This window comes from Rhopalosiphum maidis, chromosome 2, assembly GCF_003676215.2.
Source record: "Rhopalosiphum maidis isolate BTI-1 chromosome 2, ASM367621v3, whole genome shotgun sequence".
NCBI lineage: Eukaryota > Metazoa > Arthropoda > Insecta > Hemiptera > Aphididae > Rhopalosiphum > Rhopalosiphum maidis.
In genome coordinates, this window is record NC_040878.1 from 50,989,794 (window position 1) to 51,017,129 (window position 27,336).

Consider the following 27,336-nt stretch of genomic DNA (forward strand, 5'->3'; position numbering starts at 1 on the left):
AGTTGTCGTTTGTCTTCCGGCATTATCTATAACCATTGATTAAAGCATTTATAATCAATGCTATAACTTTCCATGCTATGTTCAAATTGGTAATCAGTCAAAAAGTCCGTTTTAAAAAAGTTGGACAAAAAGTCCAAAAATACAAAATACTTTTTATAATTAATATTTATTTTAAACATTTAAAAGAGGTTGGTAACTAGTAAGTGAAAGACGAAGGTAATATCATTGATTATAAATACTAGTATTTATAATCAATGGTAATATATCAGAGATTTTAAAATCTCTGTAATATATATTTATAAATATATAATTACATAATGTAATACCTTTATTAAATTAAATGCCTGATTTTGTATAAGGATTTATTAAGGAGGAGGGTATAGATGTTGGTATTATAAACATTTAATATTTTTATATGTGAACACCAGTTGGCCGTTACCTATGAGCAGTGGCGTACGCAGGATTTTTTTAAGGAGGGTGTCATTATAATTATATGCATGAATTATCACAAGCGAATTTTAGTTTTATTATTATGCTAGTTAGACTATATTAGTATATTATATTAATTATGTTTTGAGTTTAATGGTAATTATCTTTTTTAGTCGCATCTCTCGAATTGAAGTATATCTTAATCAAAAATCAAATTATATTGTTTTAACTTTGTTGCAATCCTTCAACCTCAATTTCACTATCTTCTTGATTTTTTATAATTTACATTGCTCTATCAGCATAATTATTTAAATAAATATATAATTTTTTGAAACATTTTTGGACAGTTTTAATAACTGTTTAAACAGTAGGTTATATATGTATATAGCATATTAAATATTGATCAATAAAAAACATTGTATCAATTTATTTCCGATATTTAACAAAAAAATGAATTACTCCCTTAGTAGACCCCAATACCCCATAGATTAAATCATAAGCGTGCGCAGGGGGTATACAGGTTATACAGCTCTTCAAAGTGGGCGAAACAGTGGCGTCATTTGGGGGGTGGTCACTTGGGCATTTACCCTAGTCTAACATTTATAGCAACCTTAAGTCGGCACATTTAAAAATTATAAGAAGTCTTATTTTAACTACTAAAGGCCATTGTTATAAATCATAATATTGAATATTGATATTTTATAAGTAAAGATTTATTGTTAATTTTTTTGTTAGTATTTACATTATGAGAATGTAAATCTGCAATATTAAAAGGTACCCATGGGTGCCGCGAGGGGGGTGCACTTGCACTCCCTGCAGGCTTTACAAAAAATTAAAAAAATTGAATGGTATTGAAACTATTTTATTTTGCATAATTATCTACATTATATTATATTATAATACGTATTTAACTATTATTATTATTATTATTATTACGTATATAAGCATTATTTAGAAATTAGTGTATACCTGCTTGCACGATGCACCCCCCAGATAAAATTCCTGACGGCGCCTATGAAGGTACCTATTACCTATTTATTATTTATTTACACATTACTCAATTATTCTATATAATAAATATTAATACATATTAAATATAAATATTTGACAAAATTGTTTGTATTTAAAACTTCAAAATCCTTTGTGTGACGTTCATATACCTGAAAATTAATCCCCCCCTCTCAACAATTATGGCACAATTCTATGTGAACTGCATGGAAATAATTTTGAATTGGCAAATCAGTTAGTAGTTACCCTAGTCAAATAAAAACTGAAATGACGCTACTGGGGCGAAAATTAACTCTGGAAAAAAACCTTTTTTGGTCAAAAAAATTAATTATTATAGGAGCGCCAGTGGCCTGCTTCTGCATACCATGAAAAAAAGGCCTGTGCACGCCTATAGATTAAATAAACTAAATAGTTTATTTTAATCTATAAAAATAACATATTATGCTATTTTCTAGTACTAGTCCATTTATCAATTTAGATTTTATTAAAATTAAAAATGGATTTTAGTCCTTCTTGTTCCAATTCTAATATACTGAATTTGACGTCCTCTTAATTAAATACGATAATTAAAAAAATGATGCACACATAGAAATTGTCTACATTGAACTTCTTAAAAACGGTCGATATCCAATCTCCTCAAAAAAATGTATAATATTTAATATAATTTATAAAAATATTGAAATATAAAAATATATTTCTTTTGAAAAATGTTGTTTTCTTATTGCATAAAATTATGTGAAAAAAATGTATCTTCCATTCATTATCTTAATATCGGAACCTAGTAGGTATAACTACCACAGAATATAATACCTACCTAGTATATTTTTATGTATTAAATACCATCATTGATTATAAATATATAAAACATATAATCAATGATACAATATATTAACTTAGTAATACCTCTATAGACTATAGAATATAATACATTTTTATTACAACAATGTTTTTTTATGACTAAATAATCAATTGAACAAATGTTATCAGGCACCAGCAACATTCTAAAAGTTTTTATATTATATATTTATTACGCAGTACGCTTGTAAAATTATATAATATAATATGATATTATTGATAAATAATATTAATAATAATGATTTGATATCTACAAATTTTTTTTGTAGGCATAGGTGCAAATAGGGTGGTGATTGACCCCCCCTCACCATCCAAAAAAAACTAATGATTTTGCTATATAATGGCATAATACATTTGAAATTGAAATCTAGTATAGAATTGAACTATAGCCCCCCCAAGTTCAAACACGCCTATATTTTGAAGGATAATTATTTTTATACAATTTTTATAATATTTGTACACGCGGGTCGTGTGTTTGTGTGTAAATACTAAGTAATCATTTTTTAATTTTCATAATCAATTAATATACTTAAAAATTGTTCTTATTTCTTTAGTCTTTTTTACCGATTACCGAAAATAAATGCGTAATAGAAATCCATAACTTCAAATGTAAGTTTGATTTTGGAACAAGGAGCCTTACTGCCTTAGACGCCTAAGTTCAAAAAAGCATTAGAAGTATTGGATAGTGATATAATTAGATAGTGAAACAATTGGTCGTTGGAACAAATATATATTTTTGGATATTATGCAATTTGATAATATACAATATACTTTATCAGACTAAGATAAACGTAGATAGTCCGTGTGCAAAATACATTATCATTTGACATTTATCAATGGTCGAGTAAAGGTGGAGTCTTAACTTTTAAGTAGGTGCTGAAAAATTTTTTCTGCTATCAATTTTACGCTATACTATTAAATATTGTAGTTTAATTACACATAAAATAAAATCAAAATCCATAATATTTTGTTGTATAAATGTGTTCAAAGTCTAAGGTATCTACACACATTATTTTTAATTTAATTTTTGTATTATAAGTTGTAAGTGCTTAACGTTTTTTGTATTGTTTACTTAGGACAATGAACAATGTCGATTCAGTGGGTCCTCCAGATCCAGTATCAAATTTGAGACCAATTAAATATCATATACCAAAACACGAGTCTTTAGTCGAACGCCAATTGCGGCTTAAGCGAATTGAAGTAGCAAAATGGAATCATGAATTTTGGACTAACCATAACCTGAGATTTATAAAAGAAAGGGAAGCGTATAAAAAATGTTTATCCGATAAGGGCATTTCAACAGTTACAGCCGATCAAATGTCTAAATTTTACAAAGACTTTTTAGACAGAAACTGGAAAACACATATGACTTATAATTTTGAATGGTATAAAAAAAATATATCAATTGTACGTTTAATGATGAATAAAAATATATTCAAAGCAATTCAGTGGATTAAAATATTTAAATTTTAACTATATATAAGAATGCTTCTTTTAAAATCATTTGTAAGTCAAGTACTCAAGTTTATTTAATAAATTATTTTACTTATTCAATAACTGTATTTATACATTTCTTATTATAGGGCATAAAACGCTATTCTACTTTCATTCATCATATTCTTTTTGTGTTATTATTGTATAACATTTATCTCTCACTTACACTACTTAAAGCAAGTTCCTTATCAAAAGATTGTGGTAACGAGAAATCAAACACCTCATATTTCCATCTTACACTGTCTAATGGGCGATGGGATAGTAGACGTATGGTTAAGACATTTGACAATGTGATAATAGCAGAACAAAAACCAAGTGGAATGGTATGTTTAGCTACACAATGTTCAGTAGATAGATTACATTCTATTGTAGAACTAGCAAACAATTGGAATGGATCAATATCGACTGCAATATATGTAGCTGGTGAAGAATTATATTATTTACAAGGTTCGTTTTTGTGTATTTGTGCTATATTATTAAGAGTATTAACAACTACTTAATAATTATAGATTATGTAAGATTTCTACGACGATGTTATCGATCAATTCGTCAAACCGTTACTTTTCATCTTGCCCTACCTGCAAATCAATTTCCACAATCTGCTCAATCAGGTTTCACAACAGATCAGTTACCATGTCACCAGAATCCAGTGACTGTTTTATCAAATTTGATGAAACTTTTACCAGAAACTCTTAAACGATGGAGAATTCGTATGCCTTACCCTCAAAATCATCTGAGAAATCTGGCTCGTTTAAATTGTCAAACTCATTATACATTGGTTACAGACATTGATATTATTCCTAGTATTGATTCAGCAATATTACTCAATACATTTTTGTCAGAAAGACCAAAATGTTTAAAGTGTGTATATGTTTTGCCTACATATGAAGTTCATAAATCAGCTATTCCACCAAAAAATGTTACCGAGTTAATAAAATTAAAATCTACCGGACTAGCAAGATATTTCCACATGGAAGTCTTCAAATTAAACCAGATGCCAACTAACTTTTTAATGTAAGTATTATTTAAATATTTAGTTCACAATGCTATAAAAACCTGCAGTACTTGATAGGAATCTTATTTATTTACTTAGATTTAGTATTTATGAACAAAATAAATAAAATTTACTAATTCTTTACTACTGCATAATTTGTGTAGTTTATTAGAATATTGTTAAATGTGCATTGTCTTATTAATTATTTTTAGGTTTGAAAAAAGCTCAAAAAAATATAGCGGTATACACATAAGTCATAAAGTATCCAAATATCAATTGTATTATGAACCATTTTACGTATCATTAAACAATGTTCCAAGCTATGATGAACGGTTCATTGGATATGGTTACACAAGGAATTCACAGGTTTGCTTTAAGAAAAATTACTTTTTTATAATGTTTATTATTGTTGTGCTTGTTATTTTTAGGTGTACGAAATGTTTGCAGCTAAATATCAATTTGAAGTACTTGCTAATATTTTTACGTTCCAGCATAATTTTGCATCACAGAAAAAGAAATCTAACTATCGAGAAATTCAATATGCAGAAAATTTAGCATTATTCACTAAATTTAAAAAGGAAATAGCTGCACGATATTTACTAAGTCATTACTTATGAATTAAAAATTTATTTTGTTACATTTTTCTAATTTTACTTGCAATATTTTTGGATTTGTATCAATTTGTTATTAGAAATTTAATGAGTACATAATGTGCTGAACAAAAATAATTTAAATTCAAATAATTATTTTTTAAATTTATCAACATTTTTTTCTCCAATTTTATGGTAAAAAATCCTGCTAAAAATTTGTTACATTATATTTCAAACTTTAAATTTATTTATATATGTTTTTCTAAATAGTATGAAAAAATATTAATTGTTTATTGCACATTTAGAATTTTGAACAAATAAATAATACAATGTTTATGTAAATAATATGAGATTTATATATTATAATATGAATTTCTGGAGACCGATAACAATACTAAATCCATTAGTATAATTTTTTATCCGGTATTGCACAAACACTTTTAATACACGTAACAAAAATGAAAATAAATTAATCCTTAAATAAAAAAAAAATAAAAAATATGCAATCATTAAGAGTGCATGATTGTGTATAAAACAGTACATTTTAAAATAAAAACTAATAAAATGTATACAGCATTTTTATTATTTGAAAAAATCGTATAAAACTCAGGTAACGTCTAAGTATTTATGTACAACATTCACGCAACTGGTTTGCAACTATTGTTTATAATTTTATAAATAATATAATAAAAATAATAATAATTAAAAAATCTAGGAAAACAATAATTGTTCGCTTAAAAGTTACACTATTAAATGCATACTGATATACTTATTTAATATAAATATTGTTTTTGTATTTTTTTTTTTGTTTTTTTTTCAAACTTAATACTAAATTCACTCTAAAACAAATCTTTTATTTACACAATATATACAAAAGATCATTTGATTGAATAAAGAAAACTTTTTTTAAAACTTTACTTTTAAAATAATTTTTGAGTAACAGAAGTTTAAGTAGAAGAACACAATTAGTCCAATTAAACTTGTCACTTTAAGTACTGTATATTTTTGTTATATTGGAAGACAGTATGTCGATAGTCAGTTGATGGAAAATTAAAAATAACTATTTTGTATGTACATATAGGTTGTACACTATTGGCATTAAACTAAAATTTTAGGTACACCACAATTATGATTGATATGTACAAAAATTACAATTTTAACAAAATTAATCTTCTGTGCGTAGTCAGCTGGAATGACACAAATCAAATAAAAGCTGAGAAATTGTTCTTGAAGATTCAACATTACTCAGTGCTATATTTGACAAGTGTGCTTCATATCGTTTTAAATGCCTAGAAATAAAAACGCAGAAATTAGATGTCATGAAAATATATTCAAGTAAATCGCATTTAATTTTTATACAAACCATCTTCCAGTTGAAGAATAAATGACTAGGTTCCTCAATATAAGTGCCGACGTTAGACGTATGCTCTTGGTTACAGGACCTTCATTATCATCCTACATAAAACATACATTTCATAAATGATAATATTAACACAGATAATAATATACAACTAAAGAAGCTAAATACAATTTAAGTGAAATTTATAACTACAGATAGCTGTGATATAAAAATAAATATAATGAAATAAAAATATATTAATTCTTGGTATGAGATTTAAAAAATTATTTTAGTTTTAAATTTAGTTATTGCCAAAACATTTTTTAGGTTATACTTTCTAAATATTTTGAAAATATAAATTGAAAAACTATTTATGATCAGTTTTTTTTAAAATTTTAACTAGTTATTACATTTTGATATGTATTATATTATTATAATAATTAAGAAAGTATTGATAAGATTTACTTTATGAGCAGTACAACAATCATTAGCTCTTAACATTAAATATACAAGTTACTGATTCAATAATAAATTGATAACCATATATTATTTATAAACTATTTAGTTTTAAAAACTAAAATAAATCATTAAGAAAAAAACAAAAAAATTATATTAACTTTTAAAGCTTAAATGTGTATATTATATAACTTTAAAAAACAGAAGATTAGTATGAGTGGTTTATAAAAAAAATTAATCTTTATATTAATTACATTTACTAATATTATGTTGGACCGAATATTTTGTTTTAACACCCACATTTTAGTTTGAATTTTTTTAATCAATATTCATTACTGTAAGTTATGGCTATTATAAACCATTAAACAATATATAATAATATAATATGATAATAAATAAAATATTATTATATAAATAATACCAATACAAATCATATGTATTGATGCATCAATTGTACCATTTATTAAACAAAATTATCTACACAAATAAATAATTGATGCATACAATTAATAAGAATTTCTTTTTTGCAAACATATCTAAAGTGCTACTATAATTAAAGTGCTTAGAATAATAATTTATTTTTAAAGCTGTTTAAATAAAATTTCATTCAATAAAAATATTTATGAATAAAATAGCATTCATTAATCTATATATGGCTACAATGCTACCTACATATTCTCTCTAAAGTAATGATATATTAACAATTTACAAGGAAATATTGAAGTTATCATCAATACAATTCACATGCATTGAAATGGCTGATAAAAATTTATAAAATCAAAATAATCCAAAACATAAATTAATTGAAGAATAATTATAAATATTTTAACCTTTCTATGTAGTAAGTTTTAATAATAGAACAAATTAATATATTAGATATCAAACTTATGGGTTAGAACATTTTTTATTTTTACAGATTTTTTTTTACTAAATTGTATTTATTATTTAAGTTATGAATATCCAATAGTTAGTTGAACATTTATAAATCATTATGCAAAACATATATTTTAGTACCTACTCACCCGTAATTCTTTATTAAATATATAATAGATATAATAATAATTTTAAAAAATGTTTATATTATATTGTTGCTCACCATAGTATATCCAACTACCCAATCTCCTAAAAAATTAATACCATGCTAGGCGTCATAAAACCACTTCTATCACTATGAGTATGTGAGTACCAATATTCTTTATAAGATATTACAATTATAAAATCTTCAACTCTCTTAAAATTAAAAAGTCATAAAACACAAATAACGCTGTAACTTTAAAGTAAGAATTCACTCTTTTTTTTAAATCTTACTATACATAGTTAAAACTGATGAACAAAAATTTGCTAAATGGTAGGGTTGTAAGGACAATAGATATGGAAGTGGCGTCCTCTTAATAATTCAAAAATTAAACTCAGTCACAATATTATTTGTTTTTATGTAATTTAATATTTATAGTATTTTATAATATTGAAAAATTGAATTTTAGTGTTACAAGATAATATGATATCTAATAATTATTTTCATTTAACACTCAAAAATAAAAGTGATACTGTTTTTAAAACCAAAAGAATAAATAAAATTGTATTATTATTAATAGATATTATTACTTAATAACTATTTGTATTTTAAATTAAACAGATGTTAAAAATATATATATGTAAATACATAAGCTGAAATAATTGGAAAATATAATAATTGATCCAATAATCAAAATGCAAATTTGTCAGGTTAAAATAAAACAAATATCAACTGTGCATAATATTAAAAAATATAGTTTAACTTAAGATAAAATTGATTTATAACTAATAAGAAAATATTATCATTATTATCAAATAAAATATTTGATAACTTCTAAGAATCAACTTCACAAGCATAGACGAAATCACTAGCAATAAATATAAACTCTTGAAACATGCGATACCAATTAATAGTAAAATAATTTACTTTTAATCAATATTATACAACCAACATTTGAAAAGGCACACACTCAAACAGAATTTACCTGATCGACATTTCCAGCCGATTGATGATTGCCAGCCGCACTCACTAGTCTTTGCTATGTTTCAAGAATACATAAAATTAATTAATTTTCTGGTTTCAGAGTAATTCTATTTTATTTCTAACATGATATACATGAAATTAAATTTGATATGGTTGTTAAAAACTTCAAACACAATACCTTTAGCATTAGTTTAAATTTTTACTACAACTTAAATAATACTTATTAATAAAGTTTAAATCTGAAAATCTTACCTGTAGTTCTTTGGGATTAACAAATTCTAATGCATGTCTTTTAATAGCATTAAAGGCAGCATTCGGTGCATAACCAGGATGAGGTGTTGGTGGTGCTGGAGCTGGAATTTCACTACGACCACTTTGAGACAATTGTCTTCTTCGAACTGCCATCATTCTCAATACCTTGAGAAAAATAATTAACCATATAATATTTTAAATTTTCATAAATTATTTTAATACTTACATCAGGATTACAGTGCCTATCAAATAAATGTGTCATTAATGAAAATCGCTTGCGTTTCATAGCATCACATCGTTCCCATAAACATTGCATTTCTTGTACACCATTAGAAGGACAATGAGACTCGCACGCATGCATGTATACCTCGTTTGCCGATTTAAAATTACGCATACAACCTCTCCACTCGCATAAAAACTGTCCCTGATGATTGGTAGTGGTATGGACTTCCCCAGTTACCTTTACTGGGGTTGTAGTGCGTATTCTAGTTTGAACGGACGGTGTAGGCAAAGAGGCAGATACAATATGAGGTACAGTCTTAATGACTTTAATTTGCTGTTTATTAGCGTTAGAAGTGACAGGCGTTAAAGGTCTAGTCACCATAGTTGTGGTTTGTTTAATAGTTGGTGTTGTTGGAATTCGTTGTACAATTACTTTAGATTGGTTCGACGGTGAAGAAGTTTGAACAAAATTAGTTTGACTTAAAGTCATAGTGTTAGATGATTGGCTATTATTTCCAGCAGGCTGTTGAAGAATTATAATTGTTTTAGCTCCTGAACCTTGCGGTGTAGTCTGGGCTACAAGAACAGTTTGAGCTTGGCCTTGTACTAAAGCAGATTGAGGTTGTGCCAAAACATATTGTGGCCCACCAGCACTACCTTGGTGAACCATTGTTACAATACCTCTTTGATTATTTGATGGCCATTGAGTATTTGAAGACGATACAATGATTTGGCCAGGGGTTTGGAAAATTTGCTGAGTTGTCTGTTGAGTATTAACTTGAATTTGCTGTTGAGGAACAGGAGTTGTTTTTGGTGGTTCATCATCTAAACCATCAATATCTTCTAGAACATCAGCTGCTAAAGCAGCATAAAGATTGGCAGCAGTTGAAGAAGCTTTCATATTACTTTCATCAACCTCCATGTTTTCTTCATCATTGCTACTGCTGTTACCATTAAGATGTGGTTTTTTGGGTGCTTGATCGCAAGGAATGTCCTTATCAGCTGACCGTTTTCCTCCAACAATCACTTTAACTAATTGTTGTCCAGGTTTTTCTTCTCCTGCTTCCTGTTTAATTTTAATACAAGCAGGTGTTGATTTTTCTTTTGCTTCTGAGCATGCACCATTTAATTCCAATCCATTGTCCCCAACTTGTATTGATCCAAATAAAAATGGTGCATCTTTTTTCTCAATTTCTTTATCTAATAGCCCTGATAACATTACACTCTTCGATGCTATGTCGTTAACTTCTGTAACCTCTGGAGTTCCATTTAAAAGAGATTCCTTTTTTGGCTCCAGTAAAATCGTTTCACTTTGATCTATCGAAAAAAAAAATGCATGGAATATGAGTTATAACGCAACAAAAAAATAAAAGTAGTTAAGTAATATACCTTTATCATTAAGTTTATTCAAGCTATTGGCCAATATTTTATTACTGGAAGCAATTGTTGTAATTACAGATTGTTGTTCTGATTTAGACACAGTTACAGTTGTATCATTTTTGCATACATCCTATAATAATTCAGAGTTATTATTATTTATAATTAATTAGGCCAGTTAATAGCTTATCACTTACATCTGGAGTTGTAGTTCTGATACCATTAATTCTTGCAGTTTGCTTAGGTACTGATGATGCTGAAGCAAATGTTGTAGTCGAACTATTTTGTTGTTGTAATATTTTCTGTTGTTGCTGACGCTGAGCCACCTATTTGCAAAATTAAATAATACTCAATTATAGTAATAAAATACTATTAAAATTATAAAAATTAAAAAAGCCAATTGATTACATTTAATACTTGATTCATAATGGAAATGAGATTTTTATTTAAAAATTATAATAGGAATTTTAAAAAGGGACAAATATTTTGAAATAGATGATAAGAAAAATATAATTTATTAAATAGTAAAATGAAGAATTATACTTAATACCTGTTGATTACTTTTAATCAGAAATGTCAAACAAATTTATATTTAATATTGTGGTAGATAGCCAATTGTAAAATATTTTATTATTTATGAATTTAAAGATTTGTTAGTAATTTTAAAAGAATAACATACAAAAACTACTAAAACTAGAACAATTGTTTTATTCAAATATAAGAATTGTTATTGTTAAGTACTAAATAATAACATCAAAGAAAATAAGCTTAATTATATCTGTTAGTTAATAAATATTAAATTTAATTAATTAATTAATTATACATTATTATTCATCTACTTTTATAAACACATTTAGCTGTAAAACAAAATATTAGTGGCACGTCATTAATTTAACCATGCTAACAAACCTTACTTCCACCTTCAGTTCACAGAATGAAATTATTTGAATAAACATCTATATTCAACATTTATAGTAACTAAAAACAGTAAACCCAAGAAATCTTAAGAAAAATTGAAATATTCCCATAATATTTTAGTTTTTTTTTTTTTTAATTTACAATAATTAATTAAATAATAATATTTTTATAATTTAATATGTTTTTATTTGTTTAATTTAAATAAAACTTACCTCAGTAATTACTGATGAATTGCAATTTTGAGAAGAAGCATATAACGTGCATGACTCATTATTACTAAGTTTAATGGTCGCAGAAGGCACATTCAACTTTGGATCGCATACCTTGCTAGCTAATAATGTTTTAATTAAAGATGTATTGCTATTAGATAATAATGTTCCTTCAGATTGAGATACAGTAGCAGACGCAACTGTAGTAATGACAGATGTTTCATTTGCAGTGCTTGTGGATGATACAGGATTCTGTATTGTCTAGAAATATAATAATAACATAATATAAATTTAAATAACCAAAATTTAATTTTTGTATTTTCTATGTTCAATGTTAAAATTAAATAATATTGATTTTAAATTATTTAAAATATTATGAACCAAAAATAATAACTTCTTCAATATTTGAACAAAAATATAATTTGCATATCTATAATACTACATTTATATTTTGATTATTGATAAATATAAAATATGTTTAACACATATTTTTTTAAATTTATTTTTAATTAATAATTATAAATAAAATAAAATGATTACCTTTCCTAAGATTTCACGTTTAATTAAAGGAGAATTCTGTTGGACATTAGTAGCTGGTGCACTGAGTTGTGCTTTAAGGATAGGTGAGGTAGGAATGGACGATGGTGTTACAGATGTAGATTGTGTCACAACCAATGGTGTGTTGATCGGGAATGACAATGGTTTTGATCGAACCTGAATTCCTTCGTAAGCAATAATTTGAGTAGGCGGTTCCATGGCTATTCCACCCTGACTTTGTGCAAGCTTTACACTTTTAGGTCCAACACCAGGTCCAAACACAGCTCTAGAATAAAAGTTTAAATAAATTGTTATATATATATAAAATTTAAGTAATCTTAACTTACTTGACACAACGTGGAAAATGAAGTGGAGCAATAACTCCTCTTCTTCCAGCTCTAGCACAAGCAGTCATGTATAGTTTATATAATTCAGCTTGATCAATTCCTCGTCCAGGCGTAGGGCATACTTCAAGCACAGCACGAATCCAGTTTAAAGCAAATTGTTCATTTTCTTGTTGGATCATATTGGCTGGTTGAGGAACGCTAGGAGAAGTTTGGTTTGTAGACACCACAGCTGAATTGGTAGTAACAGTCATAGTAACTAAATAACAATCAATAGTTTAAATGCTATATTTAAAAATAAAATATAATTATATTATATACCTGGAACCATAATTTTAGGGCTAGCAACTGATTGCACAGGAGGTGGTAGTGGTGGTGGTGGTCCAGTTGGTGTTACAGATGTAAAAGTATTTAATGTTGTAGACATAACAGGTACTGCACTTGGAGCGTTAGGTAATATAACAGGGTTAGCCACCGCTGGTGTGGGTAGTGGGAGTACATTCTGAGATGTGAAAGTCGAAATTAAATGTTGGGATGCATTAGAAGGTGGAGGAACACTTGGGGCTGCCATCATATGTGTCTTTGGTGCTGATTCTGCAGCAAATGTTGTCGTTGAAGGGGTTGTAACAGTCTCAATAACTCTCATCAATATACATGCTTTGGGACCATATGTCTGTGCCTATAATGTGTACACCAAAATAAATATATGTTCTAATAAATGTACGTTAAATTGTAAAAATTACCTCGACAGTAATTAAAGACACCAGAGTATCAATAACTCCATGTACATGAACAATTGCATTACAAGCACGTTCACCAAGTGAGCTCAATGAGTAAAGACATTCCAATGTTTGTATTAACAACATAATATCATGCAAGGATAACATGTTACAAATTTTATCGTATACCTAAAAAACACGACATATTTAATATATTTTTGTTTTCATTAACTTTGCATCTTGTTTTTACCTTTTGATTAATATTTTTTAATAAAAATTCTTCATTTGATTCTTTAGAACCCATTCTATTTAAAGCCTCGACCGCACTTAGTATGATAGAACGATCATTAGATTCAGTAATATTTTTACAGACAATATTTAATGTAGCATGCTGTAATGAACCAACATCAAGAGGTACTACAGGTCCAATATTACCTAACATCTCAAAACCAATTTGATGCAAACAATTCCATCTTGTAGCACAACACAACAAAACAAATCTTAAAAATGTTAAATCTTGACCCATAACTTTCATATTTTCTTCAAAAAATGTCAAATTTCTGAGTATTAATGCCACTTGGTATACTCGTTGACCATATGGGTCATCTGTACCAAGGGGCCTTTTGAGGCCAAACAATTCATCGTCAGATGGATCAAAATTTAATTTCACTTTATTATTTCTAAAATCATCATCATCATCGCTACAAGAACTTGACTCATCATCTTTACGTGGTATAGTTTTAGGGGTTCGAGCAGAAAAACGACTTTCGTCTGTCAAATACATAAGTTCTTGTTCATCAAGAACTTCTTTCCAAAATGATTTTATTGACCATTTTCGTACTTTCCGATAGTAATCATCCCAATATTTGCGTGAAGCAGCTATAAAAAATTGAAATTGTCATTAGTATTTAAGAAATTTTTTTAACTGTATTTTTAAATACTGATCTTACAATGAGTAAATACACCAGCATGAGCCAATAGATGGTGAAGAATTTGAGGGCACTTTGATAACTTAATTGCATGCTTGTTTTCATTGGACAACAGTATGCAGACATTAATAGCCAGGTCTTGCTCATTAGGTAAAGGTGATAGCAATGATAAAGATAATTTTTCATAATCACTTGCTTTGTAGAGATTGGTTGATAAACCATGAAATGCTCTTACAGGTTCTAAAAAGAATTTGTTTTAAACATTTGTCTTTATTAATTAGCTAATATGTACATACCATTAACAGCATGCTGATGGTGATTATAAACTAAAGGAACAGAATGCAATGCTCTAGCAGACCATTTTTTATGTCTACTATCTTCATCATCGTCACCAGCAATTGATCCAGTTTCTCCCAAAAAGTTAATTTTTTCATAACGATCTAAATACCTATTAATAAAATTTTAAATTATTACAGTTCCAAATTTGCAAAAATTGTGCAAGCATAATATTTTCAATTTATTTTACAGAATGTTTAATAATAATATAATATGTATTTTTACTTTATTTCTATCTTACCTTAAGTATATTTGTTTCAATGCAACTTCAGCATTAATACAAGATGAAAGCAGATCAAAATTTTCCAAAAGATTTTTCCAGTCGTTTCTTTGGTTAACCTGTAAAACATCAACAAATTATAAATTTTTTTAAAATAAAATATTTCCAATTTAAATACTCAAAGGTTCCAATAATAAAACTAATAAATAAATTGTTTAAATTTGAAAGAACAAAAAAGTGTGATTATAAAATGTAATAAGCACTGAATTAATTCAGTATATTTTGAATTCGATAATTTTTAGAACCAGGGGTGTATTTGAGGAGGTGATGGCCTTATTCAATAAAAGGTACATATGAGAACAAATTAGTTTTACCACGCATCCTCTTATAGACATAGATAAAATATACTGTTGCAGAATACAACACATTGAAGTGATGTCGATAAATGATAATGAAAATAAATATATAATAGTACAGTTAAGAAATACTGAAAAATATAATAGTATTATCTAGACAAAAAACGTATTGTCGTCGTAGGGTAAACGTTTTATAGTGTAAATTAAATCGATAGTCAGTACTCATGTATCTTTCTAATTGACGCGACACTACGACGATGATGTGACTGCATCGTCTACATGCATACTAACATAGACGATAATTAAATGATATAAGTTCATAACTAACAGTTTTTGGGATTTGTTTTCGACGAGTTCTTCACACGAGTCGCAGTGGCATTGAAACCTCCGACGCACTACGTCATACCGCCAATCGACTGAAACTCGAAGTCCTCGCCCGAGCGCGGTAAAATGTAAAAAAAAAAAAACCGGGAAATCGGGAAAAACGAAAAGAAGAGAAAATGTGCGCGGGCGAGAGAGGCGCACACGCTGGTCAGAAGTGCCCCCCTCCATGTGACGGGTGCGTGTACCCAGATGTGTATAGAGTAATGTCGTCGGTGTGTTGTGCGATTCGCGGAGATGCTTAACGACGACGCCGACGATAACTACTACAACGATGACGGAACCACGTGGCGTCTGCCGGGGGTATCCCTCCAGCTGATCGGGTAACGGTGACGTCACACACACACACACACACACAAACACACACACACACACACACTGTGGAGAGGCCAACACGACTCTACAACTACAACAGCCCCACCACCAAAGTAGTGTTTTTATCAATGGCCCCTTGTGCGTCAAGATCAAGTACATGTCCGTGAAACCGTCCTCGCGATGCACATCGAGGTGCGTTTTAGACAAGACCCCTCCCCACCCCCACGGATTGCCAAACACAAATCGAGGCGACTTGGTGCTGTTGCACCACTAGCCCTGAAATCGCTACAATATTAAGTAGGTATGACAAAATAAAATATTATCTATCATATGTGTAACTATGTTAAGTATCGAACCGATACACGCACAACCTTTAACTCCGACTCTCGTAGTTTCATCGGATGACCCGATTTCTAATCGATCCATAGCGTAATACTTTGTTTACAAAACATTCATCGAGATTTTTATCGACGTTGAACTAACTGTTATTATTATTTACCTTTTGACGTATTTTTGGTCACGAACGATAAAATACTATGTAAGTACACTTATATAGTAGGCCAGTCAGCACACACGAATACTATATTATACATATCATAATAATAAACAGGTAGTTGATGGGTTAATATTATAATAACTAATAAGTATTAGTATTAGTTAATACTAGTATCTAGTAAACATCATTTTAGAAATTGTATAATGTTTAATATTGCATATTCAGCCATCCTGATATTAAATTAAAAATATTATCGATTTGTTTAAAATATATCAGTACAATAATATGTACTTTAAATAATTAAAAAGTACAAAGATATACATAAAAAAATATGATTTTTATTTTATTTATATAATTACAGATGTTTATATAAATCACCGATAAAATTTCAGAGTTAAATTATAAAATATTATACTTTGTTCTTTAGATTTATTTTATAACAAATTGTATTCAGACTAGTTTTTGATTATATTCAAATAATAACAATTATAAATAAATGTTAATACGAATCCAAGAATACATTAATAAACAAATATTTTAGTTTAATCTTATAGGCAGTCGATATTTCAATAACCCATAAGAAAAACTAAAAAGAACTAAAATAAAAACATAATTTATACTCAAACTAATTGTATTATGTATTAAATATAAAATAAATATCAAAAAACATCTAATTTGTTCTATTAATGTTCTGATTAATATTTTTGCAATAATTTAAATATAATACAATTACAACAAAATTATTCAATATTCGAATTACGTACATCGAAACAATATTAAATCTTGTGCAATAGGTTAAATATATATTTATATAATAATGTAATGTAATGATAGAAGAAATCAGGAGGTATGTGATAACAACACTCAAAAGGTTCTAATCTACCCAATTAAATTTTATTTTTTTTTAAGCTTTATTATGAAAGAGCTCAGCTGAAAAGAGTGACACCCTTTAATTATTACTAAAATAATTAATTGCACAGTAAAGACTACAACAAATTATTCACTATCCTCTTTTGGCCTACCCAAATACATGAATGGTATAAGAACTTAAAATTGTGCTACTGTAGAAAAGTCTTGAAATAACATATCTTTTTGACGTACACTGTATACATATTTAATTCATCAAAAAACTGTAATACCTACGTTTATTATAAATAATAAAGAAACAGTAAAATCGGTAGAACAGATTTTGAGTTGTTAGTATTAAATATTAATATTAAAGTGGATTGATCTATTATAGTTGATAACTAACAAACTGACCCTCGTGTTTAGGACCACTGAATCCGCCCACGCTGTAAACGCTTAAAAATGTAAATAACATAAAAAAACAACGAGATATCCATTAATATTCTTACCTTAAAATTCGATTATAGGTCAATTTATTTTAAAAATAATACCAATAACACAAAATCAGTTCTACTGAACGCTAACCTGCCATATTATACGTTTGTAAGACATGCGAGTGGCAAAAAAAATTGTAGTTTTTGTTAATTATTTCACTTCATTTAGTTTTAATTTAAATATATCGATAAATAATTAAAACAATAGTAATTTGTTTATAAATGATATTTATGTTCATACTTATCTTCATCAATAACATCAAACATCAAATATTACTTAGTATGACACATTCATACACAGAAACTATAATAATTAATAATTATATTAATTTGACAGAAATATGAATTTTATTTTTAATTGCATAAATTGGCATTAATTTTTATTTACAGGTCATTCGATATATATAGTATCGAACAGTTATTGTCGTTATTGAATCGTAGTAATTGCGTCGGAGAAAAATATTTACGAGGATACTTTAAACAGATTCTCTTAACATTGGTATAAATGTAACGTGGAAAGTAGCATTTAAAACACCTTCTATAAAGAATAAATAATAATAACTACAAGCTATATATAAGCTAAGTAAACAATATTTCAACAATGGGGAAAAGATAATTTTGATTTACAATAACTAACACTCTCAAATATTAATTGTTAATTTATATAATCTATATTTATGCAAATAACCAATAGTAGGTAAGGTTAAAAAATCTCATTTCAATAACATTCAAATAGATTATTCCTTTCATAAAAAGAAGTTATGCAGTAAATACGGACAATCCATTTAAAACCACACCAAAAGTTACTAATGCATGCATATGTATTATCCACAACATTAGTGAACTTATTCATATTATATTTCCATTAAAATGCTATATCTAAATTATATTATTATATATATCCAATCAATAATTATTCGTAAAAATATGACTTAAACAAGTAAAATGTATGGCTTAAATTTCAATAGCAGTCGTAAATCGCAATCGAACGATAGTCATTTTGCTACTTTATTTTGTACTGAAATATAATATTACATATGAGGTAATTAAAAAATTTAAATGTTTTATGAACCACACCGTGTTATTCCAGTATTCGTATAGGTACAACACAAACGATTACAACAATTATTGTATTATCATTAATCAAGTAATATCTATTGACTTATTTTACTTATTTACTTGTAGCTTATTTATAACTACTGATACATAAACTATGATACAAATATATGAATAAATTTAAAATATATTAATAAATAATTATCATTATAAACAACACGTTTAACATATAAAAATATTTAAGAGGACGCCATACCCGCATGTGTTATCTCTGTCTTACTAACGTCATCAAACAAATTTTCGTCCAGCAGATTACATTTTGTGATGTTAGCTTTAATATTAGAGTAAATTTACCTATCATCAAATTTAAAGGTAAGAATATTATCTAGAAAATGTTATATGCTTTTATTTATATTTTCATTATCATTTTAAAGTGAGTTATGAAGATTTTAAAGTTGTTATATTTTACATAGCTGTAACTCACTTTAAAATAATAATATCATTAAAAGCATATATCATTGTTTAGATATTATTCTTACCATTAAATTTGATACTAGGTAGATTTACTCTATAATATTAAAGCTAACATCACAAAATGTATTCTATTGAACGAAAATTTGTTACAACGTAACATGTCCTCTTAAGTATTTAATGTAAACGCGATATTTACAACTGAAAAATTATAAGTGTATTTTTATTAAATACAAATACAAATACAGTAATGTTTATTTACGAATATATTATATTAGACTTCCATAATAACTATGTCGACCAAAAACAATGAAGTCATAATTAATAAATAATAATAAACTCAAATAAAACTGAACAAGACTATAGTAATTAAATAATCAAGCTAAAAACAAATAAAGAATTGCCTTGTAAATATTTTCAATAGTACTAAATGTTATCTTTTATTATTTTTATATTCATAATATTTTAATAATGGTAACAGTATACACAGCAAGGTGTTTTGCTAGAGTAGAGATACTGTAAAATATTCGATATAATTTTGACATACTATTATAATTGCTCGAAAATAAATGAAATGTATAGATAACCTCTATATGTAACGATTTTATTAAATTTATACACAATAATTGTTGACATTCATATTAAAACATGACATAAGGTTTCCTTCCAATTTTCGATGATATGTTCTTTGTTTTGTACAACAACACAATGTCATTTTAAGATGAACATTTACTTAGAAACATACTAAGTAACCAGCAGCAGAGCGACTGAGTTATTGATTTCACTTTGCAGAAATCCCAAGCGGTCTACAAACACTCGTCAACAACTACGCGCGCGCAAGCACTCGTTTTATTACGAGATGCAAAAGCTGCTTATTGAAGTTTCTAAAGTAATTTCTCATCCGTACCAATTCCAATGTGCCGTTTGACGTTAGATTAAAAATAAAACTCGGCCGTCAACAAATTATAAGATGGTATACACGTGGGGCCCTTACAGATTTTATAAAAACGGATTTAAGTAGTTTTTGGGTCTGGGTAGCGAAGAGAAAAAATATATAAGTAACAACACGGTCTGCACAAACACGAGTTCGAATAGCACTGGAAAGCCAGATGTTAGTGTTTGGATATATTGTAATTGTGCCAAAGCTAGATTATATATGTGTATGGATAAAATGTTATGCTTGAATACGAAGTATGTATATATTATAATACCATAATACTATTCATTATAAATATAGTGCGGTATAGACAAGGAACGCTAATAATCATAATATATTCTACGTATACAATAATAATAATTGAACGCTTTGACCGAGCTGCAGTATGGATCACACTGGGGCGCTTGTTCAGGCATACATATATTATTGAAACGGTAAGTCGGTAACGGTCGTAACGCATATTATAATACAATGCTTTGACCATTATTTTCTGTGGAATTTTTTTGAGGAATACAAGGTAAATAGCATTTTAAAATTTGTGTCAACTTAGTCATAGCTTAATAGGCTTATAACTTATAAGTAAGCAATTGATATAATGTAACATACAAAGTGTATCAGAAATATATAACAATTTTACATTTAAGTGTGTCAGATCATAACGAATAATGATGCACACAGTGTTCAAATACTCGTACGTAATAGTAAAGTTATTTTATTCACGAAAATTATTTTGGTTATCAAAATCGTTCGTAAATGTGGGATGAGAACGATGAGACGAAAATTTAAAATCGGAGAGACAGCGACAGTTTATTCTCGGTGTTGGACTAATTTAAAATTTGTTTCAACGATCGTAAAAATAGTAGATAGACGAGAGGGACACGATTGTAATAAAATATCATGTCAATATAAGCGTAAATCGTTCTGGGGAGCTGTTGGTGTCGGGAGTTCGGGACGGCAGACGACGTTCCGCGATGGATGGCAATCGCAGAGAGGCGGGAGCGGGACCGAGGGGCGCAGTGTTGACGCGGTTTGCGGATAAAAATATACATAAACAAATGGAGGGGGAGGGAGAATAAAAAATAATCTCAATGATTTTGTATTCAAAAAAAAATAAACGTCTTATTAACCGCCGATACAACCCTGCTATACTGATGTGTCTAATATCAATTTCACGAACACAACGGGCGCGTTGGGCGCGCAAAGAATGTGCGATATTCGACGAGTCGTTATTATGGACAGGGGGGTTTCAGTGCTCTGTGAAAATCGTATATTGTGTGTGCGTGTGGGTTTGTGCGAACGATGGCCGACCGGAAGCGGTTCGACGACCGGCGGAGACACGGGCGGCGGCATACAATATTTTAGTTGGATATTATTATTATTATTAAATAGGTGCGGAGAACACCATCGCCGTCGACGCAACCGAATAGAGCGCAGCGGCGGCGGCGTCGGTCGTTGATGACTGGTGTGTGTGTGTGTGTGTGTGCGGGCTATGTATGTGCGAGGTGGGGTTAAACAGACGCGGCGGTCGAAAGCAGGATTTCTGTGAACGGCGGCAACGGCGGCGGCGATTGGTGGGGAGAACGGCTGCGGCGCACAATCGTTGACAGCCGCGCGACGTTGCCGCATCGTGCGCGCCCCCGGATCCGTTCAATAGCGCCACGATGCCACAAAACGAGCGAGCGCGGGCACCGGGCCCCATTTCCTCCACCCGTCATCGTCACAACACAACAAACGCAATAACATTATACTACACTATACATACATAATACTATATATAATAGTATGATATACACGTCGTGTGGTACGACGAACGGGCCGCGCGCGCACATACGCCGTTTGTATACAATGCCGAGCACCGTCGTGTATCCATAGGCCATACATAATACACGACATTACAACGTGTACGATTTATAATACAATATTATTATTCATATAATGTAATATTGTTGTTATACGTCGTCTGTGGGCATTACATTATAATTTGTCGTACACATTTAATATTTTATATATTTTTTTCGACAAGCCTAAACGGTCGAGACGGCGATACCCATTCGAATACTCCGGTTGTGTGGTGTGACCGCCGCGGGGATTTCGTAGATCGTCGCGTAAGGTATGGCACCGTTATGCGGTGTATCTCGGGCGCGCTCGCGGCACGGGAAATGTGAGCGACGGAAACCGCGCCGTGGGCGGCTGGGCGGAATTCGGGAACCGGAAGTGGGGCCCCTGGCACAGCGGCGGCGCCGCCGATGTAAACAATCCGCGGCCCGTGCACTAGGTCAGGACCGCGCCACGGTGGTCACGTGCGCCGCCGACACTAGTGTGGATCGCGGTGGACGGTCGGAGGGGGGAGCACAGGCCGCGGCACCCGTGTGGCAGTAAGTCACCGGCGACAGTGATAGCGACGAGTATGCACCACGGTGGGTACATGGTAGGGCGGCGGCGGCGGCTGCGTCGCGTGATAAGCGCTCCGGCGTGTCTGCTTTTAGATCCCCGAGATCGACCGCGCCGACCGATCGTGTTCGCGTGCACACAACACGAGACACGAGTACGTAGGACGTGCACATAACAAACACCTCGCATAAATCGACTGCTCCACCGCCCGGACGGTTATCGGGTTTTCACAAGAGACGCTAAATATCATGCCAGCCCGACGGAATCACACCACACAACACGCCAAACAGCTTTCTGATATTTTTCTTAAATCCCTTACGAAAACAATCGTATTATCGTACCTATATTATAATCGATACCTACCCAGTAGCGCGGAAAAGTGTTCATTTTAAGGAGATCAAACTTTGTTGCTTCTCTGAGGTAGACGTCAGTATCAATCATTATCAAAACCGTCCCAAGAGTTATGATTTTTAGTTCTTAAATATGACTAAATTGTACTCCATCACAATTAACCGAATACAGTCGTTGTAGGAAACCAAGAAAACACATTTTTAATATAATTATATTATATGGGCTACTCACAGATATTTTGATTTTTTTGACTCTATTATCTGATTTTAAGTTGACGCTAAATAACACTACTTGTAACGTTACTTTACCCATTATTACTTACAGCTGATATAGTAATACTTCATAATAAACAAAAATATATTATATTTTTGGTTGAACTTAAGATTTTAGGTATTTAACCTCCTAACCTAAGATACTTAAGTTGCAAAATAATGGCGAAAACCCCAAAAACATATATGTATGTGATTTATACATTTTTCTTAAAGTAGAAAATATCAAGTAGATTTTTGTTTTAAGAACCGACAATGAAAATTCAGAACAATGAGTCCTAAAAGAAGACTACTTTTTATTGAATTTTTGTAGTCAATTTTAAACATTATTATGACTTACGTATTTACCTGTCTAGGCGAATTTTGTTCAATTATAACTAACAATCGAATTTTTAACACTGTTCATTTAAACAAAATTAAATAAAACTCACCTTAACCCATCCTCCTTGTGCAGTGACCAGAACATATAGGAGATATAAATCAATATCTTTTCCATCTATTTTTGGCGAGACACGGCTTGGTGTTCTGAAACAAAATACATATTTTTTTTTATGAACTTGTAATTTATAAAATAATTACAAAAGATTAACTATTAGCATTACAAATTACTTCAAAATTACACTGTTTATTAACAGAGTATGCTGAAAAGAAATCGATCATAATATTATGTTATTACTTATTTAACAAAACCTTTTGATAAAGGATAGATAACAAAACGTGTTCTACATTCACTAATCAATCATAGCATCTAATATGATACCGACAAAATACATTGATATTTCCAATTTCCATTAGTCCTTGAATAGTATAATTAAGAGAAAATTTAAAAAACTCCTGATGAATGTGAATATCATAATGTACAAGTGATAATATAAATACATATATAATTATGGTATAATACAATTTTTTCAGCGCAATTCTAAGAATGGAAAGTAAAGCATTTACGTATCATTTCAACGGTTTAAACTGTAATTTTGGGAATAAAACATGACCAAGATAACACAATACTATACATTTTCAATCGTAAATAAATAGATATGACATTCACTTTAAGTTTTGTATAACAATAATTATAATGCAAAGATTATTTAAATTATGATCATCCTTAATAGAACCTTAGAATTTTCATATGGTTTCTAATTATAAGTATAACCGTCCGTCTTCCTACTCTTGTCCTAATTAAAGTTACGATTTATGAATTTTAATTATAAAAAAAATGTTCTTAATATAGTTTGTCGTACATTTTTTTTCAAACAGTATACGTTTCTTACTGTGATTCCGATTTGAGATTATATCGACTCCGGTATAGATTTTGTACTTATTGTAACTACATTTTAATAAAAACAAAAAGAGAAAAAATAACTCAAATAGTATTGTAGTTTTTAATTATTCTATAAATAATTAGGGTTTGTCCGCAGACATAGGTGTGCAATTTATCAATAAATATAGGTATATTTAACAAAGAGGGAAAGTAATAGATTTCTAAGAGCAATATTATGAAGATATAACGATAAAGTCAGCTCTGTAGAAAGTTTTTACATTTTTCACAACCTTGAAACGCTTTAAATTGAGTACAAGATTTAAGGCTCTGTTGGTTAGTAGACAAAAAAGTGCGTCCAATTCTCGTTTATCGTTGTATACGAAAAACAAAAACAATATTATAGCTAACCAATAAAATCAAACACATAATCGATATCATTGTTAATCGTTACTCATTTCATATAATTGTAATTAATATTTAATTTTAAATAAGTAGTACCTATAAATATACCACATACGATAACTAACTACCAAACGGTTAGTTATTCTGAAGAATTATGAAAAGCGTTTTGATCTGCGCAAGAACATTAAAATACAATCATAACGACGTTGAGACCGAAACGACTCGTTCTCGAGAAATGTTTAATAAGTAATAAAACTAATCAGTAATAACCGACGACTTACACGAGTATTATTTGTAAAATTCGAAGCGTGGACAGATTGGTGTCGCCGCATCAATGATGATTATCAAACCGTTCTCGCGGTATGAAGTTTTTTACATTTAATTAACTATTTATGAGCCCTAAAAGACTTGCGTCTTCCGACAGTCATTAAAAAATAAATAAATAATTTTAAGAATATTATTCTCGAGGACCTAGGACTATTATTATTAACAAAATAGCACCCACCATAAAAGAATCCTAGATCCGTAACTGTCCTCGACAGCAGGTTAACAGTAATTCTAGTAAATAACATTAATATTAATATGTTCAACTACCGTTGATGGATAATAAAAAGCCGAGCACCCTCCCCACCCATTCACATAAACGCAATATTTTCCAAATACACTTCGATGTCCGAGTAAACTTCGGGACAACGTCACAAGCTTCAAACGCAGACATTCTGGGCGACAGTTAAGCATCGACGGTCGTGCATTAGAAAACAAGTAACGCGCTTTGGAGCATTTTGCGCGCGCGACGATACATTCGGCAGAGAATCGTACGCGTTCGTTTGAGCATTTTGGAGGGAAACGTGGACGAGGTCGCGGCTGCGGCGGCCCGTGCGAGGGAGGGAAGCGGTGTGCCGGAGTCGACAAAAACCCGCGGATGACTCAAAGCGGGCCCAGCGACGGTCCGGTAAAGCGGATGGGCGCGGGACCCACATACGACGACCGTCGTCTCGAACGGCCACTGCAGTGGTGGTGGTGCACTTACCCTCTGGTGTCGTGGAAGTGCTGCAGGTCCCTGAGGAAGCTGGCCTTCTCCCTCGCGTAGTTGGCCGGATCTTTGTTCAGGACGCTGGCCATGCCTGCTGGATCTGCTGGGAGCGTGTGCGGAGTTACGTCGGCGGCGGGCCACGCGTGTCGCGCACAGAGCGCAGTGCTAGGACCCGGGAAGCGCGCGCGCTGGCTGCTTGTCAGCGCTGGTCGTCCGCGAACATATTTTCACGTCGTCGTCGTCGGCGGCCCGTGCATCGTTATCACCGGCGGCGGCCGTTATCTAAGCCGCGGCGGATCTGTGACGGACGCGCTCACCCCGCGCTGCTACTCGCACGTACTCAGCGGCGGCGACGGCGGCGTCGTCGTCGTCGTCGTCGTCGACAGCAGGAGCGACGGTGGCGGCAATAACACCACAGTCCAGTCAGCGGCGCGCGTCCCGTATCGTGTCGCCCGGCGGCCGGACCACCAGCACACTACACGGACGTCGTCGGAGCGCGAAAAAAACGGCCACAGGATTTGGTACGATTTTACAGGCACACGCGATAGACACTGCGGCGCGGACACACAAAATGGCGACAACTGATCGGCAGAAGTGTGCGCGTTGGGAAGAGTGGAGAGAAAAAAAAATAAAACTAAACGAAATAAAAACAAAATAAATAACGTGCAACGTCGGCGGCGGCGGCGTGTTTCGCCTGTGCGTTTCGGTACGCGGTTGTCGTTCGGGGCCGGCCCGGCGCAGGCGAGCGCGGTGGCGACGGGCAGCGACAAGAAGGAAAAGGAGAGAAAACAAAAAAAACAAACCGATCGGCCAGCGGAAAACCGGGGAAAAAGTCGAATATTTATTCACTAGGCGATCCGGCGGAGCAGACCGTTCGTCATAGCACACAGTGTGTTCACGTCGGTCGGGTCGCTCCCACCACCCCACCAACGAAACATCGTCCAAACATTAAAACCTCGTCGCGCGCGCACGCACCTCGTGCGCGCGCCACAGCGCAGACCCGTTTACAGTGGTACCAACGATTTATAGCCGCCGACGCCGTGAACCGTC

General features: G+C 31.0%; 2 protein-coding genes across 4 annotated transcripts; one reads left to right on the forward strand and one right to left on the reverse strand.

Annotated features, from left to right (window-relative positions):
* Positions 1–3,632: 3,632 nt before the first annotated feature.
* On the forward strand, positions 3,633–5,480 carry LOC113552909 (beta-1,4-glucuronyltransferase 1-like). Its single transcript, XM_026955926.1, has 5 exons — positions 3,633–3,798; positions 3,876–4,233; positions 4,296–4,800; positions 4,993–5,146; positions 5,209–5,480. Exons 1-5 carry the CDS (start codon positions 3,778–3,780, stop codon positions 5,395–5,397), a joined length of 1,227 nt encoding a protein of 408 aa, XP_026811727.1. The 5' UTR covers positions 3,633–3,777; the 3' UTR covers positions 5,398–5,480.
* Positions 5,481–5,930: 450 nt separating this feature from the next.
* Positions 5,931–27,195, reverse strand: LOC113551393 (AT-rich interactive domain-containing protein 2). Of its 3 annotated transcripts, none has more exons than XM_026953619.1 (18): positions 26,284–27,195; positions 24,022–24,115; positions 15,249–15,346; positions 14,968–15,119; positions 14,693–14,911; positions 13,993–14,621; positions 13,767–13,931; positions 13,345–13,702; positions 13,027–13,282; positions 12,683–12,965; positions 12,257–12,403; positions 11,213–11,341; positions 11,028–11,148; positions 9,643–10,955; positions 9,417–9,581; positions 9,166–9,219; positions 6,734–6,825; positions 5,931–6,659 (listed from the first exon to the last, which is right to left on the reverse strand). In XM_026953619.1, the coding sequence occupies exons 1-18, from the start codon at positions 26,373–26,375 to the stop codon at positions 6,554–6,556; spliced, it is 4,473 nt and encodes a 1,490-aa protein (XP_026809420.1). In that variant the 5' UTR covers positions 26,376–27,195; the 3' UTR covers positions 5,931–6,553. The 3 variants fall into 3 exon arrangements, with proteins under 3 accessions (XP_026809420.1, XP_026809418.1, XP_026809419.1); XM_026953617.1 differs by having other exon boundaries at positions 12,146–12,403; XM_026953618.1 differs by lacking the exon at positions 9,166–9,219 and having other exon boundaries at positions 12,146–12,403; positions 26,284–27,194.
* Positions 27,196–27,336: the final 141 nt, after the last annotated feature.